We start from the raw sequence: 19,597 nt of genomic DNA on the forward strand, positions 1-19,597 counted from the left end.
GAACAGGAAAAAAAAAAAACACAATAGGTTGTAATAAAGCAATAACTAAAACCTTCCACACATTTGATTTTTTTCCCATGAATGCCCGCCAACAAAGACATAAAACTGTCTGAAGAAAAATGCATCAAAGACTAGCTGTGCTCTGAAATATCTAACACAAACACAACTAAGAGCTTCTCCAAGAACATATTCAATGTCATAAGATGACAAAATTTACTCAGAGGATGACAAGCAATAAGCATATGTAATCATTACATACAAATCTGCTGAGTATGACTTAAGGAAAAGATGACATTCAAGATATTTTATCTGGATCCTTGAGTTAAATTTAAGGAGTTATAACTGAAAGATGTGTCCATCAGAAGCTGGAGAAAGCATATACTTGCACGTAACTCACAGCATAATTAAATGTGTGCAACAAAAGAATTAAAACAAAATGCAGTTATAAATATAAGCATCAAGTAGCACACCAGGAGAAGTACCAGAAACACTTTTGAATACTTTATTTGAAAGCAAAACAAGATAACAATACTTAAATATTGAGATTGCTTTCATCTTCTATGCTCTGTCACCTACAACTTTCGAGCAAAAATCTCAAACTGATGTGCTTTGAAGCCATGCTTTATATATGAAAATGCTGACCAAAACGTTTTACACTTAAAGCACTTGAATGTGTACAGTTTTGCTGCAGTTGTTTCACATGCATACAGCTGCATGATACCCAAGTATCATTTAAGTTCACAAAATCTGAGCACGAAAGACAGGCAAGTAAAATGACACAAGGAAACCTTACCTGATCATGATTTTCATCTGAAAATGTTATTGATGTAAGCTTATAACTATTCTTCAATAAAAACTCATTAACTAGGAAGTTCAGAGCTCTTTTCTCAAGAGGTCTCATTGGCTCCTGGAGGGGAGAAAAAAAAAAAAAAAGAAAAAGAAAAAAAGAAAGAAAACAGTATCCAAAGTCTTAGGTTCATCTTCCTTCGGCATACAACGACTAGTACTGGGTAGCTGTATTGAAGTTCACTTACAACTCAGTTTTTCACCATCCACTTACCTGAATTTCAGGACTTGATTTATAATTTTTTCGTTCCTGCAAAGGAACTTCATTTTCTGAGGAGAAAAAGGGAAAAGTAGCTAAATTTACTCTTTCACACAGGATGAGTTCAACTACTACTACATGGTTCAAAGTAGAGACTTAAGAAAGGTTTATGTACACCACCTGCAGCCTGAGTCAGGTTGGCTCGGAGGGCCTGAATGGTCTCCTTGGCTTTCCGTAGTTCAAACTCCAGGACTGGACAGGGATTTGGATTAAACACACAGGCATCCAACCAAGGCAAGGGAAACAGAAATAAAATATAAAAAGCAAGGATGGGTGTGAAAAAAAATATACAGTTCATATTAAACAGAAAGCATGCAATCTTTATGGAACTCATGAACACATGCAGCAGAGTTGATCTGAAAGCAAACTGGCAAATGTTTTCCGGAGTTTTACTGTTCTTAAATTAGCTAAATCAAAATTTCAAGCTGTCTGACAAGGACTCGCTGTAAGGTTGTTTCTTTCCTCCACTTTTTAAAACCAAAAAATAGTTTTTTTTTAGCCTATTACTAAAAAAAGTTTATGTTTTTTTCCCCCCTCATTCTTACTCTCAAGAGATACTGTGATATCTAAAACTTCTTGGAGAGTGGGAGTACACAGAGATTCCAAGAGCACAAGTTTCATTACAACAAATACGTGGTGGCCCTGGAAGCTGTCTCCATGTGGCAAAGATGAATCAAAGTAATGATAGTATACTTCACTAAGACTACTGAATTTGTTTCAAAATAAAAATCGTGCACTGCAGTTTTACTACTTTAAATGACTACTACAGCATAGGTTTAACACCGTAATGTATTTCTTTACCAAGAACTACTAAATCTCCTTTAACAATTTTCTTTTTTTGTTATAAGTTTGCAGTAATGCTCTAGAATCAATCAAAATTTTGAATTCAGCTGAATACATTTAGACATGTACAAGACAAAAAAAGGCACAACACGCTTTTCCACAGGACAGAAGCAGCTCACAAAGAAAATGTCATTGCTCCATTATTCTCAAAAGTTTCTAGTGAGTCTTGACCTATACTGCACTTTATCACCTAGAGTGTGCTTCAGAGATTTTAAAATATGAAATTGTAGCTGCCCTCCAAATTACTTCAGAATTTCTCATGTCCCAATGCTTCATCTAAAAAGGCCCAGGACTGCTTTCTCTTCACTGGAATCTCATGTGGTTTGATTTTAAGGTCACATCAAATTTTAAAACCTTGAATCTTCTGTAAAGATGCTTTTTTAGCCATTTGCACATGCGAGGGAGCCTATTTAGGGAATTACCAGATAATTTCCATGCATCTCCTTAATTCTCAGATTACTCTAAACCCAAAAATCTAGCTACCAGAAAGAACTGATTCTTGTGATCAGCAAGAAAAGATACGCATTGCTACATCATGAATTATTAAACTATTCTAAATAATTATCTAACATTTACTTAACTTTGATTCCCAGGTAAAGCTAAAATTGTTGTAACTGCTTTTAATAAGAATAAATTAACCAAATTTTTAATTATTACCTGGGAAGAAGATTAACAAGTAATTCTGAAAGACTTATAAATGATTATGGACTTTTAGAAACGTCGTGAGAAATGCAATTAAAAACTACAAATAAATCTGTTTCCATTTGAATTCTAAGGATCTTCTGGTTGTTAAAATGCATGGAGAAAAAAAAAAAAAAAAAAAAAGAGATTCACTTAGTTTGTATTTATCCATAAAAACTGAAGGAGTAATTACAGTACATCACTTTTACTTCTACATAGAAACTTGTTTGATGCACAGAATTCTACTGCAGCGGTATGAAAGCACAACTGAGAATATAATGAATAAAATCTGTAAAATAACTCTCTAGTATTCAGCAATGCCGATCTGCAAATATTTCTGTGCAACAAAGTTAGAAAATGTCCTTGCAGTAAAGCATCTAATAATTTCAACACGTTACACTTGAATTACTAATTAACAGCTAAAAATTCTAAGTTTAGGGTACTGATTTGTTATTTTTAAAATTGTTAAGATCTCAAATTCAGTGATTCTTTTAATGAAAATGACTGTGTTAGCATCTGCTTCTCTAATGATTTTTATCAAAGATCAGCACAGCTGCAGATCAGGAATGCCCTGTATCAGAATGATATAAACAATTAAATAAAAAAGTAAAAAACAAACAAACAAACAAAAAAACAGAAATGAGAAAAACTCATTCATGTGAGACATATGACATATGACTGAAGCATAGAAAGCCAAAAAACTCATATCAGACAAATCCATGTCAGACGGCAAAAATTAATTTTCAATAAACTCTGATGCTGAAATCGGTTAAAAGACATTATGCCTTTACCCATTCAGTAGCTTAACGGGTAGCTTAATAATAGTAGCTTACTCTGCTGCATGTTTCCCTGCATACAGTAGAAGACTCTGAACACAGTGTATTTGAAAAGTTACTTTGCAGCTTGTCGCAACAGCCAGATCACCATCACCATTAGAGCAGTACCTCACAGTGACCACCACAACTCTCTTAATTGCCAGCATACAAAGCCAGCACACAAACCACTGCATCTTTACAGACACACAGGTTTTTATTTGAAGTTTGTTTACAATTGCTTTAAACGCATATATTTGTATATCCATAGATCATATTCTTGAAGGAAAATTTAAATAATGACTAAAAGTTCTTTATTTTAAAAGCTATGACAAAGTGCAATCTTCTGTCAAAACAATGATTTAACTCAACTCTTCCACATACTTGTGAGATCAACATTACTAATACCCATTTGCCGATTATCTAACATCCCCTTTAAAAATAAATACATAAAAAACAAGCTCTATCCCCTTTTCCTGTAACCATCCTCAAGTGCTGACTTTTAAAACTAACTACCTGTTTTCTTTATCCTATAACATAAAATGTACATACATTCAGAGAGTTAACCCTCCCAATACATTGAAAAAAACAGTTAAGTTTCAACTGTATGTTTGGCTGAACTGATAACACATGCATTTCACAGTATTTGGTGGGGAGAGCTGATGCTCTTTAAGAATGATGCATGGAAAAGTTTTGTTGCAGACTGCCTAGGAGAGCAAAGAACGAGACCATAAGGAAAGCAGAGAGCAGAAATTTGGAGCTGTGAGGTTCACTAATGCTCCTATAAGAAAAGGACGCTGCTGTACAAAGCATTCTGCCTCAGGGAAAAGAATATGCCTTCTGAATTTAAACGGTTTACTTGCTTTTTCTTCTTATAAATAAATGAAATAATTACAGCTACCCATCTGAAAACAAAGCACTGAGCCTTTATCAGGTTACTGATTAAAAGAGCTGAATCTTTTAAGGAATCAACTAAGGATTAGGCCACGATTTTCGGACTAGCTATTTTTAAATACTTCAGTTTTTATACACAGCTAGTCTAATGCAATTTCAAAAGAGAAGCGCACATCAAGAGCAGGTGGCTTGTCTGCTCAGCTATGTTTAAAAAAAAAAAAAAAAAAAGGCTTTTTCAATGATCGTACATATGTTACACATACACAAAAAAAATGTGGTTTGGGATATTAAAAAAAACAGCAATATATTGCTGGACCAAGGCAAAGAAGTTGAAGAAATAACTCATACTTTTTTTTGGGGGGTGGGGGAGAGGGGGAAGAGGGAAAGAGGGGGAAGAGATTTCAGTATTTACTATTTTCTATAAGCAATAGTTTTTCCAGTTTTACTGGAATTTTATATTCTACAAACAAATTATTGTGTCAGCCTTTTGTTTATCCAAGGCATGAACATAAAGGTAACTCTACACTGTAAGACTACTAATGGCGTCCGGGCATTTTCTTACAAAATTACAGTTCTCTAAAGGACAGCTAAGTATCATGGCCTCTTATGCTTACATAGCTTTCCCTAAATTCAAACGCACCCTGCAACCAATCAAGTTTTGTTTGCTTGATTGTTTTTTAAACTGCCATTTTCAAGTTCCTCCTTGTTTATTAGGTGTAAAACTATAAAGGTCCTATATGATGTCTCAAACTTGTAGAATATTTGAGGGAATTGCATATTATGCTATGAATTAATCAGAATAAATCTAAATTCCTTGCCTAGTTTTAGCAGTAAAAACAGTATAAGAACCTGATGTTTCCCAATTCTTTTTTCACTGATACAAGCCCTCCAAAAGAAAAGTAACCACATTTACAGCCTGTGTGACACATTTCAGGACAAAAACAAACAGAACTGAACCTAGAGATGACTATCAGGCTACAGAGAAGTTTGGCTTCATTGAACATGTTATTAGAGAATTTGTTATCATTCTAAAAGTGTGAAGCCAAAACACTGCTTATTAGTCTTTTTTTATGCTTGTAAACTAGTAAGAGAGGATCAGCCAGAGAAAAGACCTGAACTACAGCAAAATGGCCTTTGGGTTGAACCCATGGAGGCTTCCAGCTTGCACAGAATTCAAGGAGACCCAGAACCGCTCCTCGGGGCTTACAGCAGCAAATGCCAGCAGAAAACCAGACCTGCTTCTGAGATGAACAAACTGAACACACAGGCTGTTATATTGAGGTTGCCTTTTTATGTTTTTTTAAGCTCCCTCTCTAAATTATGACTGCATGCAAATAATAGAATTTGTTAAAATATAAACAGAAAGGCTGCAGAGAAAGCAGCCTATGTTCACACTAATGAAATCTTCAAAAATAATGAAGCGATCTGATCCTTGAGCTTGTCTCTTATCTTCAAACCCTGACAGCAATAATGCTTTATTTTACTTACTGCAGACACACACTCTCAATGACAAATCAGTGGTGATGCAGCAGGAGTCAAGAATCAAAATACAGCATTGCATTTCCAGAACTACAAACCTTTGGAACAGTAGACTTCAAAGGCAGGTTAGCAATACTGAATATTTTGAACTATGAAAAGTAGAGTATTCAAAGTTCAATTGCAGCTAAGGACTACTTCAGCAGCAGATGTCATAGAGACATTTTGCTCAAATAAGGAATTTGAAACGCAAAGTTTTTGAAGCTTCTGTTGAAATCATATTTTATATGTCCACTGAAGAATTTTAAGTTTTCTGCAGCAAATTTTGTGCAAAAGTCAGCTTATTGCTTAGGTAGGCGGCTTTATTCAGAATTCAGATGAGAGACCTTGAAGAAATTGTAATTGAACTAAGTAGATTATTTTGGAAAACTCTCATAAAAGAAATATTTTTAATATTTAATTTTAGCATCTATTTATTTCACATTGGAGGCTAATCAATAATTTATCAAGTTGCCTTGAAAATGGATGTCAATTCTCTGACTGATCCTTAAACAGCTATATCCAATTCAGTTGCTATAATTCTAAACCAGCTCTCTCAATAATGTGTTAAAAACAAAAGAGCATTCACTTAAATATACTGCTGCTACAAACAATAAATGAAATGGTAAAGATAGAGTACTATGATTACTGAACCACATAAAAACTTACCTGCTACTCTTTCATCTGCTTCCCTATTGCCATCATCGGAGTATCTTGCAAAATCTAAGGAATCAAGAGTACTGATGCTTCCAGCACGATCTTAAGGGAAGGGAAAAAATAGACATTATGAAAAGCGGAAAAAAAAAAAAACTTGAGAGTAGATTAGCTTTAACAGAAAAAGTCAAAATATCATTTCAATAATTGTAAAGTAAATGTTTGTGTGATTCAAACTTCACTGTTTTCTAAAAGTCTGTCTCTGACTTTTTAAGTAGATAAAATAACCATGATGAGAACAAGACTATAAAGTTTCTTAAAAAATACATAATTCCAACAAGATCAATGAACAGCCACATTAATAAATTCTTCCCTTTGATTCCCTGAAAGGTAGCATTTTACCATCCCTATATGTCAGGGAGAAACTGTTCAAGCAAAGCTCTGCTACAGCAATCAGCTGTGCACACAAAAGCAAACAAACAGATATAACTGCTTTGCAACAAGTTCCTATTTTATAGGAGACTAACTGCCCCAACCAAATCCTCTACTTCCTTTTCCCTTCTTTTCTATCTTAGGGCACCTCAAGGTGGAGTAGTGATTCTCCATACTGTCTCTTGATTCTATTAACTTGAGTACATAGTACATTTAACACAGAATTTACTAGGTTACATATTAGCTGGCAAAGTGAAAGTAAAACAAGTGCAGTTCATGGATTACAGTTATAATGTACTCTAGAATTTAATTTCTACTTACAAAACATTCAACAAATTCAACAAGGAACATAAGATCCTAATCTGATATTAACATTTTTCATTTCTCAGTAAAAAAAAGAAAAAAAAAAAGAAAAAAAAAAAAAGGAAACAGTATGCGCACAATTTTGGTAATTCCATGTCTGCTGAAGCACACAGAATCTTTTCACTAGAAAAAAGAAGTAAAGAAAATCTCAAATAGTGACAGAACCCCAAATACACTGAGCATGTTACTAAGGCAGCTGTGTACTAAACTATTGTACCAAGTTTCTTAGCATCTTTCCAAGTTTTTTTTTTTCCTCCTGCATAGAAATCAATTTCTATACACCTCTGCAGAAGGATAACTTCAGTTATATCACAGCACTTGTCACACTAACAAAGAACAAATTCTACATGGCTGTCAAGGAAAAAATAATAAAAAAACCACTGTCAGTGCTGTCAGGGGGAATAAATGCAATCTTACCAGCTGACAGTCAAAGTCTGCTTTGACTAACATGACAGAACATAAAGCATTTAAATTAAGAAGAAATTAAATTGTGCACTACATCATAAAACTTAGGAATCCATTAAAGGAATCTACTAATGATTTTTCTTTTCTTAATGCTCAAGTCTTAGGCGTCCCTTAAGGTCTTGCAACATCCTCTCTACACGACAGGGCAGTACTAGAAGGAAACAAAAACATCTGGATTCAGACTGATTAGAGCATCTATATCTGCTTGAAAAGCTTTAGAGAATACGAAGCTTGCCAACTCAATATAAGTTTTACAGTACCAAACTAATGTATCTGGCAAACCTAATTTGTCTAGTTGATAAAGATACAGATATTGATAAATCTCAATATCACTTTAGCCACCTACATTTGTCCTCTGAGTGTACAGGCATTGTAAACCAGTCAAAGAAATAACTTATTACTCCTGAATAAGTCTCCATTTAGTACTTAAACTTCACTGTTAGTTTGAAGGTTCTGATCTTATTTATTGCACTATGCTGAAGATGTGTTTATAATTCCCTGTAAGCTGTTCTTCGGTAAACATGGCTTAGTTTAGTATAGTTTAGCAGCATAGTAAAAATTCTTTTTTCCAGTGTCCCCACAAAAACATGCATTTTGAATGCACGGCAAGAAAGTCATCAGATCTGACTTTTCAGAACGCCTTCAGGACAGCATTTTGTTCAGCATAATGTGAAGCCCTGCTCCAACTTCATTTGTAGCTGCAAGTTTCCTCAAAGAATTTTTGAGATCAGATTTCAGCCTGAAATTCATAAAATGAGAACACATGAAGAGAAATAACAACTAATAAGCACTATCTTGCATAGCATCACTGTGGCATAAGCAGCAACATGATTCTTTTTCCTCTTGCAGCCTTGATAAGTTTGCAGAGCAACTTTACATTTCTCTGGCAAGGCAGTCAACTAATTTTTCAGGTCAAATTGGCCACATCATCATTACTGAAGCACCCAAGGCAGTATGCAGCAAAGGCACTTTCACGTAACCAACAGCACATCTCCAAGGCAAAAGGTCTATTCTCTCCCCCTCTAACTGATAAAATAATAATCCAGCCATAATACACTCAAGCATATTTGCCAAAGAAGCAAAAACCATTTGTTCATAAAACAGCCAAAGCGGTAACAAGAATCCATGCCATGGCTGGTTCCTTGCACAATTAATTTCCTTTCCTGATGATCCCTCCTTCTCAAAAATACCCATCTTGGGCCTTTTCACTGTCGTGCCCACAACATGCTTTGCCAAGTGTACCCAGCCAAGCGACCTCCCTCACGTGCAGATCACCTTCTTTCTTGAAAAGGTCAATTAGTCCATGTTAAGCTTGGTGCTGCCATTACTAAGCCAAGACAGTTTGGGTGCTACATCTTCACCCTATTCGACCTGAACATAAAGACAGTTTTCATTTTACATATCACATTGCACCTGGAAGAAGTGCAGTACAAACCTGCACTGAGAACTGTGTAGACCAGCTGGAAGGCAATGTACATATGCAGGCTGAAGAGCATCTTCTCCTCAAATTATTGTCCCCCTGGACTATACACAATGCAGGACTTAAATGGCATAGCTCGAGTAATATAACAAAAGGCACCCACCACTACTTTGCCACACGAGCCATAAGTACAACACGAGGTGTGGCTAGAGTAGTGGTTTCTGCAGCTAAGGTGAGAGGCCACCAGTGCTGAAGCCCTTTGGCGGAGACGCGCCCTGGCCAAACCGGCTTCACAGCCCCAGTGATTCACCCGTGCCGAAGCTTCGCCTTGCCGAGCCCTGCTATGGGGAGAGACCTGTCACTGCTGGTGCCGCACTGCGTCCTGCTGAAACGCAGCTTTCACACAGCGGGCAGGGAAAGGATGCAGGGCTGCTCCCTTCAGTGTGGGAACAGCCATTAGCTTCTGCTACCGAACTGCGCCTGGTAGAGTTGAGGTGGAAGAGCTCCAAGCAAAGGCTGAGTGGAAAGGCCCGGCCTGGCAAACACACAGGACCCAATACCAAGAACAGTCACCTGCCAGAGCTGCACTGTGGAATGCCCACACCGGACAAGAGTTTGCCCATCCCAGCTCCTCACACATGTAACATTTAACCATGCCAAGTGGATACTTAGCTGCTAAGAAGTCCATCCTCCAAAAAATGATGAGGTAACATGTTACAACCTCATGTTTCATGCTTCCATAAACAAGGGATGCATTTGCACAGCAAAGGATTGAAGGTCAAAAATGTTTTTATTCCCTGTGTGCAATACGCTGGCCTCATTCGGCAGGAAGCGTTGCCGGGCGGTGTGATGGAGCCCAGGCAGAGGGGAGAGTGCCGAGCTCTGCGCCGCCATTTTGCGCAACAAAAAGGGAGCTGCACTCCAGTATACTGACCTGGAGTATTTTAACTAAAGTTAAAATTATTTGGCTAAAAATAATCAAAGCAAATCTTGCAGGGGGAAAACTGCTGCAAAGAAGAGGTATGCTTCGGCTGAATTGTTACTATTCTAGAAAAAAATTGTGCTGACATTGTGATAGGAAGACATTTTGCTGTCATGATACACATTCTTAGCAACAGTCTCCTGCATATGGATTTTTAACGCTCCCAATTTGGGTTTTCTGAAAGAAAACATGTTTCTTTTCAGTCAGCAATTCTGTTCTGCTAAAAGACTTCCCAGCGAATAGGCATGGTGGAAAAATAACCACCAATAGTTTGGCATTTCAGAAATACCAGAACAGCATGACAAGAAAAGTTCTGATAGGCACGAAGAAAAAAATCTCCAGCAGGGTTTCTCATCTAATATGATGAGACTAAGACCAATGCCACAGGTACACAGAAAAGATAAGCGGAGCAGGCTCAGGCTTTTCAGGTCGCCTCATCCCAGTAATATGCCAGAAGACAGACTGGGATAGTAAAGCGCCTGCATGTAGTTCCTATCTCTCACCTCAGACAGCAGAAAACAACACCTAAAAAGCTTAAAGCAAATTTGATTCTCAAGGTCAAGAAAATTTTTAAATCTTTCATCACATATAATTGTTTTAATATACAAAAATATAGCTAATATTGTATATTATAAATGATTACCATGATTACAATAGAATAATGTAGTAAAAAAATACAAATAAAATGCTTTAATTTATCTGCAAATCAGGTTTGCAATCAGGTTCTGCTCATGAACAAATACAATCTCTTAATATACTACTTCATTTTAGAGAGAGAAAACTTTAATTTCCTTCTTATTCCCAGAACGGTCACCTGCATTACATGTCTACTCCCAGCTTACGTTCCCCTAGTTTATTCATCTCTCTTCTTCACTGAAAGGGAAGCTTAATCATGTAAGAATCAAAACACCAAAACCCTCAAAACAAAGTGCTACAGTCCTTTCCACTGCCATACGTGCCAAAAAAAAAAAAAAAAAAAAAAAAGTTTCATCATTATGATAATAAAATGAAAAAAAAAGAAGGAAAAAAGCTTTTTATCAGCTTACCTAAATGGACACCTACAGGGCTAACACTAAACGGTATTCCACAATATACGAATTAAACAAAAAAATTTCAATTCTTTACACAAATATATTAAGTGATCTTTACATGAGTACATGAGTTTATGTAGTAAAACAGACAAAAGTACAAGCTACTTATTAATGAAAATGCTCAAGAGATATCATTAAGACAAATCTCTTGGAGGCTATGTTTAAAAACTGCATTTACTTCTAGAACACCTGAATTGATTACAACAGACAAACAAAAACAAACCCCCACAGCCTAAAATGATCAACCAGCCAATAAACCACCACATTTGCTAAGATGAAAGGATATCATACCAGCAAATACTAAAAATTAATGAAATGGAGCACATGAAAACTAATAAATCCATTTGTGTTCCTTGAAATTCAAGAAGTACAACAAATCGCCTTTACATTTCTAAATACACATTTTCCCTTGTACTGCAGAAATATCTGTAACCTTAAAACAAGAACATTACCACAATTTAAACCGATTAGGGCAACAACTGACTACTAGATTATTTTTGAATAGCATACATATAGAACAACAGGCATTGCATAGGAATTTCCTCACAGTAAAGACCAAATGTACTTTTCCTATACTGAAATATTCAATAAACTACAACAAAATTCTTTCCATTTTAAGACAATGTATATTATGTAGGTATTATCTAGGGAAAAATAGTTGCAAGTAGAAGCTGTCTTATGTCTACTTACTGTAAGTACTTATTATTGGAAGTTATTACCTTTTTTGAATAATACATTTTGTCTAGCATGATGGTACAAAACCATTGTCCATACTCCAGAAATCAATCCCAGCACATGACTATTTGGATAAGAAAATGCCTATTTTTAAAAAAATGTTTATGTGAACATATATAGTTTAATGTGAAAATATATACATATAGTTTAATGTAGTTCTACTTATAAAGACTTATAAAAACTGCCGTGGAACATTTTTCACCCTACTGACTATAACATAAGATTTATATAGAGAACGTTGCATATTCATGCAAGCAGAGCTCCAGAAACTCTGCTCCAAGAGGCATGAATCAGACATGATTTTTTACTTTAGAGAAGGTTAAAATGCTTTAACATCAGCAATATAAGAATTACATAAGCAACTTGATACAGCAGAAGTAATTTCATCTGATAATGGCACTAACTCTTCACCAGGGTAAGTTTCCATGACATAAGATTTCACTAAGGAGAACTCTTACCAAGATCTGTCACTTCAGTCTCAAGCATAGCTCTGATTACAAACCAGTTAGGGTTAATGTCTTCTAACATCTCTTGAATTAAGCAAACAAGCCTCACAGGTATTCAAAGTTACACAAATGACCAAGTGAAGCTATCAAAAATGATCTCTTATCATCATCTTAATGACGAGACAATGACTATTTGTTCTTCTTTCTTGACCTATGAAAGTTTACTTTGCAGAATACAGAGAAATAAAAATAAGGAATTGTCTAGATTTAGTTGTTAAAAAGCATAGTAATTCAAATAGCTACACCTTCATGGATGGCACCAAAGTCCAATTTTATGAAATATCCTACAAAGAAAGTTAAAATTGTAAATGTCAGGAGAAAAATAAAATCAAGCTATTTTAAAACAATACAATCACCATTTTTGAGCTCTAAGATATTATTTTGGATCCATGCACAGTAAAAAAAAAAAAAAAAAAAAAAAAAAAAAAAAAACCTCTACCAATGATTTTCTACCTAAGATCTATAAACTATTGCTAAGGCAACTTTAAGGCAGCTTTAGAAAATACAGGGCAATAGAAAATACAGGTTTGGTCTTAGAAAATACAGGGAAGCTTCTACTGCAAAGTTTGGCTATGTCAACTGTAGGACTACACGGTAAACTGATCTGGGTTAAACCCTCGCTTCTCCTAATATACGCACACAACATTTTTCGGTTGAAGAAACCTATGGAGTCAAATTTTCCATCAAAAGAAAAACAAAGTCATTTCTTAGTGGATCTGCAAATATAAAAGCTAAACAAACTCTTTGCACACTGAACATCTGAAACAGCAAATGGTATAATGCATTTTACATACTACAGATTACCTTTAGCTTTTGGACATCTCATCTGATTTTTCATTTTTCAGAGGGATGAAAGCAATTCAGCAAGTACTCTGACAATAAATCCTGGTTGACAAGTTTTCTTAGATGCTAATCAGATCTGCTGCCTTTTTTCCTTCCTTTTTTCCCCCCTTTTCTGTGCTATAGGTACAATAAAAAAGCTTTGAAAGATAGTTCAGAGTAAAGCCTAAGGAAATGCAAGTATGCAAAAATATATTTTCCAACTGTTTCCCTTTGCGATAAACAAGTCAGCCAACTAGGTATTTTACCAACCTTGAATACTTAAAAATTGAAATAAACTAACCCTTCCAGCCCATGAAACAGATGGCCTGCTCTCTTTTAGAAATACTGGTCTATATAACCGATATCTCCAGCCATTCTTTACATCAGCACAGGCAGAAATGGCAGGACTGAGGAAAATGGAGACAAAGCCTATGTGGGACAAAGCATGAACCTCAAATGATACTGCAAGTTACTTTACAGTACGTCTGACCAAATTCCACAACTGTTGAACAACATTATTTTGAAGTCTTAATATTGCTGTTGTGTTTAAAACTTCTGCTGTCCCTGCTGGATCAGCCAGCAATGGAAACTTGATCCACGACAGCAGATATTCAATCTAGCATAAGCTCTACAGGGAAGAAACAGGCTTATTCACTCAAATTTTAAACCAGTTTGAACCTACAAAATGAACTTAGATTGCACGAACACATACCACATTGCTATGGTTACTCTGATATGAAACTAGGAGCCTTAGGGTCTAATTTCTCATATCATGCACTGCATTTTAAGCACCCGACTTATCAACCTTGTTTTGTAACTGCAGATGACTCTCTTGCCCTATCCCAGATGTTCTCACTCAAGTATGAGCCTAGCTGAATTTTCGAAGTTGGTGTGTGCTGGGAAAATGTTCTCAAACCAACAACGAATGAAAAGAAAATCAAGATAAGTAATGCTATTAGAATGAATTTAACTTTTGGAGCAGCTAGAGCTTACAAGTTACCTAGAATTCTTCAAGAGTTTGTTTGTTTTTTAAGATGATCACTAATCCGTGAGAGTAAATCCAAAATAGACTGAAAACAGATGATCAATATATTTATCTTCACCAGATATGTATAAGAAAAAAAACATGAAAACAAAAACTGTAGATATAGTCCTAACCCCCTTAGAAGGAGGGGTCTTCCTGCAACACAGCAGGAGTTCATAAGAAGGAAACAGAAGTAGAAAGCAGATGGATCTTTCAGCCTAACAAAGAAATAAGTCACTCAAGTAACCAAACTGTGTGACAGTGTGACACATCTGTGCAGACAGATGCACCTAGTCTGACTTAACAGAGCACCATACCAGAAAAAAAAAGTCCTGCTCCTGGGGGGGAAGTGTTCTGTATAGACGGTCTCAGGCAGCAGCCAAATTCACAGAGGGAGGAGGGAATTAAGGTGGCCCTGCAGAAAGTGGTCTGAATGCTGCTACAGTGAGCACCGAGGTCGGGGGGTTTAGCTTGGACACAGCATCAAGCCCAGCTGGGCTCCCTAGGTGTGAGCTGGAGCTTGGGCCAGTAGAGCTTCCCAAAACCAATGGCCGAGCAAGGAGCGTCCGCAGAGGTGCCCTCCAGCTCCAGAGCCTCGCGGGCTTTGGGCAGAAGCCAAAAGGCAGCAGTGGGTCCAGCTAACTCCATATGCTCAGTGCTGCTGCCCTGCCTTTCTCAAAAGGCATTGTCTGGTGTGCATTACGAGGAATTTTCCGTGCCCCACAGGGACCTAACTCTGCATTTTCAGTAAGGAAAACCTTGTAACAGTTTAGTCTTTAAGTGGTTATCCTTGATGAGGGACAATTTAAAGGATAACGTGTAAGATAGTGCCCATCTTAATTCTCAAGCACTTCTTTCTCTCAGCTTGCTCAATTCTGTTTCCCTTTCCTTGGTTTCTTCATTTAGTTCAGGACAAGAGTAAATTTTTATAATTTTTATCAACAATCATTTTTTAATCTGTAAAGAATTAGACCAGAAATAAACGAGGATATTTTTAACATGATCTTTCTTTGACAGTCCTGTCAAATGACAGCATTCAGTCAGATTATCTTTCTAAAAAGCCTGACAGTTGCTAACTCTCTCCCCCAACATCAGAAAGTACTTGTTATATAAATAAGAATTTCTAATTCTGTGTTTCTACATGCAAGTATTTCCTCCAATTCAAAACCAAAGCTATCAGATGCCTCGCCATCATGCAGTGCTACACTGCAGGAAGGGGGAAGTAAATTGCCTCTCCCCTATGTTGCACAGGGAGGAAGAGCCCAGTGTTTGTCAAAGGCTTTTTCATCCTGGTCTCTTAAAGAAGCTTTAAGTGTTTATTCAACAAACTTAAAATGCACTTTGTGCCATGTCTCAAGCATGCACATCATCAACAAAAATACAAGGCTTTGTGAAACGCTTTACTGAAATCACTCAGAGGTTTGAGCTCATGCCAAAGGAGAATCCAACTGAGCTTCCCAAACCTGTTCTGTCTCTGCATCTTTAAAATATGGTAGAAAAACAAACACAAACAACATATTTAAGGTAAACAGTTAAGACACTGAACACACAACAGTACAACATTAGAGGAGTATAATTTTTATGACTTATCGCCACATTCTGATAAGGAAACAGACTTCTGATGCAACATTTTAAATACTGAAATTCCGTACAATGACTATATATGTGTATGTATGCATATACGCCATATCTTTTTCCAAAGCTTAATTGGAAACTATCATTTTTTTATTGTCTTTCTACCTTTTCAGTAAGTCCAAGTTTATAGGATACATGCCTGGTATTTAGAAATTTTAAACCAATCAAGATCAGGGACTTCGCACACAGATGAGCTTTTCAGATGTCTCGAAATACTAGACAAAGCTTTTAATAAGCAGGCAACAAAACTTCTATAAGATTTCCAGCAAGTGTTCTCCCAGCAGAACAGAAATCTACAGGCCATGTCTTCAATGAAGAAAAAGATAAGGCTCAGAAGAAAAGGTAACTCAATACACTTCAGCCAGGACATAATTCTCACACGGTGGAGTGTAAAAGGCTTCTAAGAGTTGTTTCTGATGTGCAAATTTTCAGCTGATGTTATTGCCTTAATGTCCTTAGTAAAAGTACCTTTCCTGTAGGCCACTTTTTAACTCACAAGTCCTCCTACCACCAGGGTCTACAGAAGTAACTAACAAGACCACTTACACCTTCATTTATTTTCATAAAGAAACTAACCAGGGCTCTGAGCTCACAACAAAGACTAGCTGACAACCAAAAAAACTAGTCATTAGAACGACTGATATGGTCTTCTTCCTAATTCCCATTCTTATTTAGACCACCATTTAAGCTGAGATACAGCAAACTGTTTTGGAAAAAAAAGAAATGTGGTAGACACTGATCGTGACAAGGGCCTGTATACAGTCACTTTCTCTGGAATTCAGAGTTCAGAAGTGTTATCTAAACACCTCTTTCCCACAAGAACGGCTTCAAGCTGCTCTTAACCATGCATCGTCTTCCAGTAGGATCCATCTGAATTTCAAAGGCCATGAGAAAAACCACAGAGATAGCTGAAACAGCAAAATCTCAAACAAAAGTAGACATTTACTACACAGGACCAAAATCAACTTCATATTTTTGTGCTCAGAATAAAGTCAGAAGGAACTCTGCGGAAAACAATAAACTCTTCAGAAATAATCAAAAAAAAAAAACACGCATCTCCTATTAAACAGATGACTTGTATTAAAAATTTTGAGAACATGGAGCTTTTATAACCACAAACAAGAAAACAAATGGCAGATTTTAAGACTAAAGCTAGTTCTAGCAGTATCAATTGCATCATTTCAACAAAGGGCATTTTCTGAGTACAGGACCTGAAGGGCACATCACCAACCACATGAAAAAAATGAAAATCTTCGCCTATTGTCCTCAAATTTGAATTGTGGCTGTCAATACACAGCAGTCAGCAGGAGAACATCTGAGGTCTGGCATTGCAATAGGACATTTGAAACAGCATTATTTTTAAATTTAAATGCTTCATTTTTACTGTACTTGCGAATACACAGATGATAGGGAAGTGAACACAAATTTAAATCTAATGTGTGTAAGTGCAAGTACCACTACGCACGCACACCACAGTCTTGTAAAACATGAGAAATCCAGTATAGAGCAGGGGCTTCCAAGCTACATGTTCCTACCACTAGCTTTAGAAAAGTGGCATCGAAATGCTTAATGGAGCTACTGCAATTGAAAACAGTGGTGGAAGCCAATATAAAGTAAGTTGGAGAAGATATAGCAGAGCTGTGTGCAAAGGACGAGGCCTACACACAGGTGCTGTGTCTCTAAATGGACAGTGTTGACCCCTCAATCACAAACTGAATATATTAAACTAAAAAAAAAATAGTAATAGTGGACAACACAATTCCACATATTTAATCACAACAGAGCTTAATCTGTTTGCAGCTGGGACACATAATTGCTGCTGGGAGAGAGAGTGAGGTTTGTGCAAGAATACAAGAAACCTCAGTCATGTGGCCACCAAATGCTTATGTAATCAAGTACTCTGAAGCTCAAAGAAAAAAAAACAGAGAAAAAGAAAAAACAGCTTTTAAGTCACTTGCTGACCACATGATAATGCTGCTTCTAGTTCCTCTATTTCAATAAATCCTCTTCATAGCAGCCTAGAAAGAGGGGCAAAGAAAACACAACAACACAACAAGAGATTCCAGCATGCACTTTTTAGTTTGCATAAAAGGCCCCGAGAATTTTGCCTTGGTCTGTGGAAATGGCGAGACAGCATTCCAGACATGCTTCACATTCAGTAAGTGTTGCCTGTCATGCTACTTCTGCATCCATTCACTTTACTAAAACCTCAGTGTACAACTAAAGAGATTTATTCAACTTGTACTGAATAAAAAATAATAATAAAATCACATCACAGGTGCAAGGCAAGTGCTGCAAATAAGCTATGATTTAAAACATCAAAAGAAATTATTTTTTCTTTTATTTTAAGCACATTAAGATTTTTCTCACTCAGGCATCAGATTCAAATGTCCTTCAATTATAACCCTGTTAAACTCCACCACTTTTCTACATTATTAATAATTTCTGTGAAGAAATCTACCCTTCTATTGCTACCTATATTTTGCTGTCTAGCAAATACAAGAGAGAGTGAAGGTAAATGGACACTGTTCACTACTTTCACCTGAAATTCATTACAAGTCTCCATGAGAAGATCCATCCAACAGCTTAAGGGAACGCAGCAACAACAGGCTAGGCTTCTTAACAGAACTGAATTCTTCAACTAAACTGGGATAATACGTGCAGGTTATTTCTTTAACTAAAAGTAATACCAGATGCTTAAGAGGGAAGTGGGAAAAAAATCTTGCAAAAAGATCATATAATTTTCAGCCCAGTGTCTTTTGCAATCTGTTCTTTAATATTTGGAAATTGGCTTAAATTCAGAAGCTGGAGACTTCATTATCTGTTGTTAACATTAACCACAACCAGGCTGAACATCACTGACACAACTACTAGTTTTATGCTAGATTCAGATCTCAGTGATGCTCGATTGCGGCAATTCCAAAAATCTATTTGAGTTATATTAAAATACAGTTTATTTTGTTGTTCTGGATTTGTCAGCTTTCTATGTCATTCAATTTTCTTTTGCACCACCTTTGAGACAAAAAAAAACCTTTGAAAAACCCTCTAAACCTGCATTTCTGCTTAAGCATTAACCTAGTGATAATTGTTATCTCCATTTTATGGTGCCTGAGTACTAACATACTGCTCCAAAATAAGTTTTATTTCTCCTCCTCAGCTATTTTATTTTTTTTTCCTTAAATAGTGAGGTGCTACTGTAACCACCACACCGCCTGTCAGCACAGCGCTCATTAAGATCTTCTCAAGTAATTTTAACATCGATGTGGAATCCCTAGAAGGGACTTTCTGCATGTGCAACACCACAATTTCACAGACTGCAGGTTCTTCTAACTCTACTAGTGTGAGCACACCATCACTAACATTCATGGATTCAACATGAATCCACATCATGCTAACAAGTGAAGAGAATGTTTAGTCAATTTGACAAATTCATTGGAATCTTACATGATGCTGCTTTTAATTAAAAAATGCAGGTACTTGAGAGCCTCAAAGCACAAACTTTTCCAACATTCTCCAATCTTATCCTGAAGATTACTAAAGTGCTCAGTCTTTCCAAGCCAAGTATGAAGTGCTACATATTCATAAACAAGATAACTTGGTGTTTAAACACCAGAGTAA

The 19,597-nt window shown here is 36.4% G+C and overlaps 1 protein-coding gene across 4 annotated transcripts in view; it reads right to left on the bottom strand.

Moving 5' to 3' along the window:
• Positions 1–19,597, bottom strand: part of RELCH (RAB11 binding and LisH domain, coiled-coil and HEAT repeat containing) — a 63,031-nt gene that overhangs the window by 42,242 nt on the left and 1,192 nt on the right. For all 4 annotated transcript variants that reach the window (XM_088521325.1, XM_088521324.1, XM_088521326.1 and 1 more), the window contains exons 2-5: positions 6,520–6,609; positions 1,226–1,297; positions 1,061–1,116; positions 794–907 (exon numbers count right to left, since the gene is read on the bottom strand). In XM_088521325.1, the coding sequence (XP_088377451.1) occupies positions 794–907; positions 1,061–1,116; positions 1,226–1,297; positions 6,520–6,609 (332 nt within the window). The remainder of the gene's footprint in view (positions 1–793; positions 908–1,060; positions 1,117–1,225; positions 1,298–6,519; positions 6,610–19,597) is intronic.

This window comes from Tinamus guttatus, unplaced genomic scaffold (assembly GCF_059628265.1).
Source record: "Tinamus guttatus ecotype Peru unplaced genomic scaffold, ASM5962826v1 Tinamus_guttatus_pri_ptg000117l, whole genome shotgun sequence".
NCBI lineage: Eukaryota > Metazoa > Chordata > Aves > Tinamiformes > Tinamidae > Tinamus > Tinamus guttatus.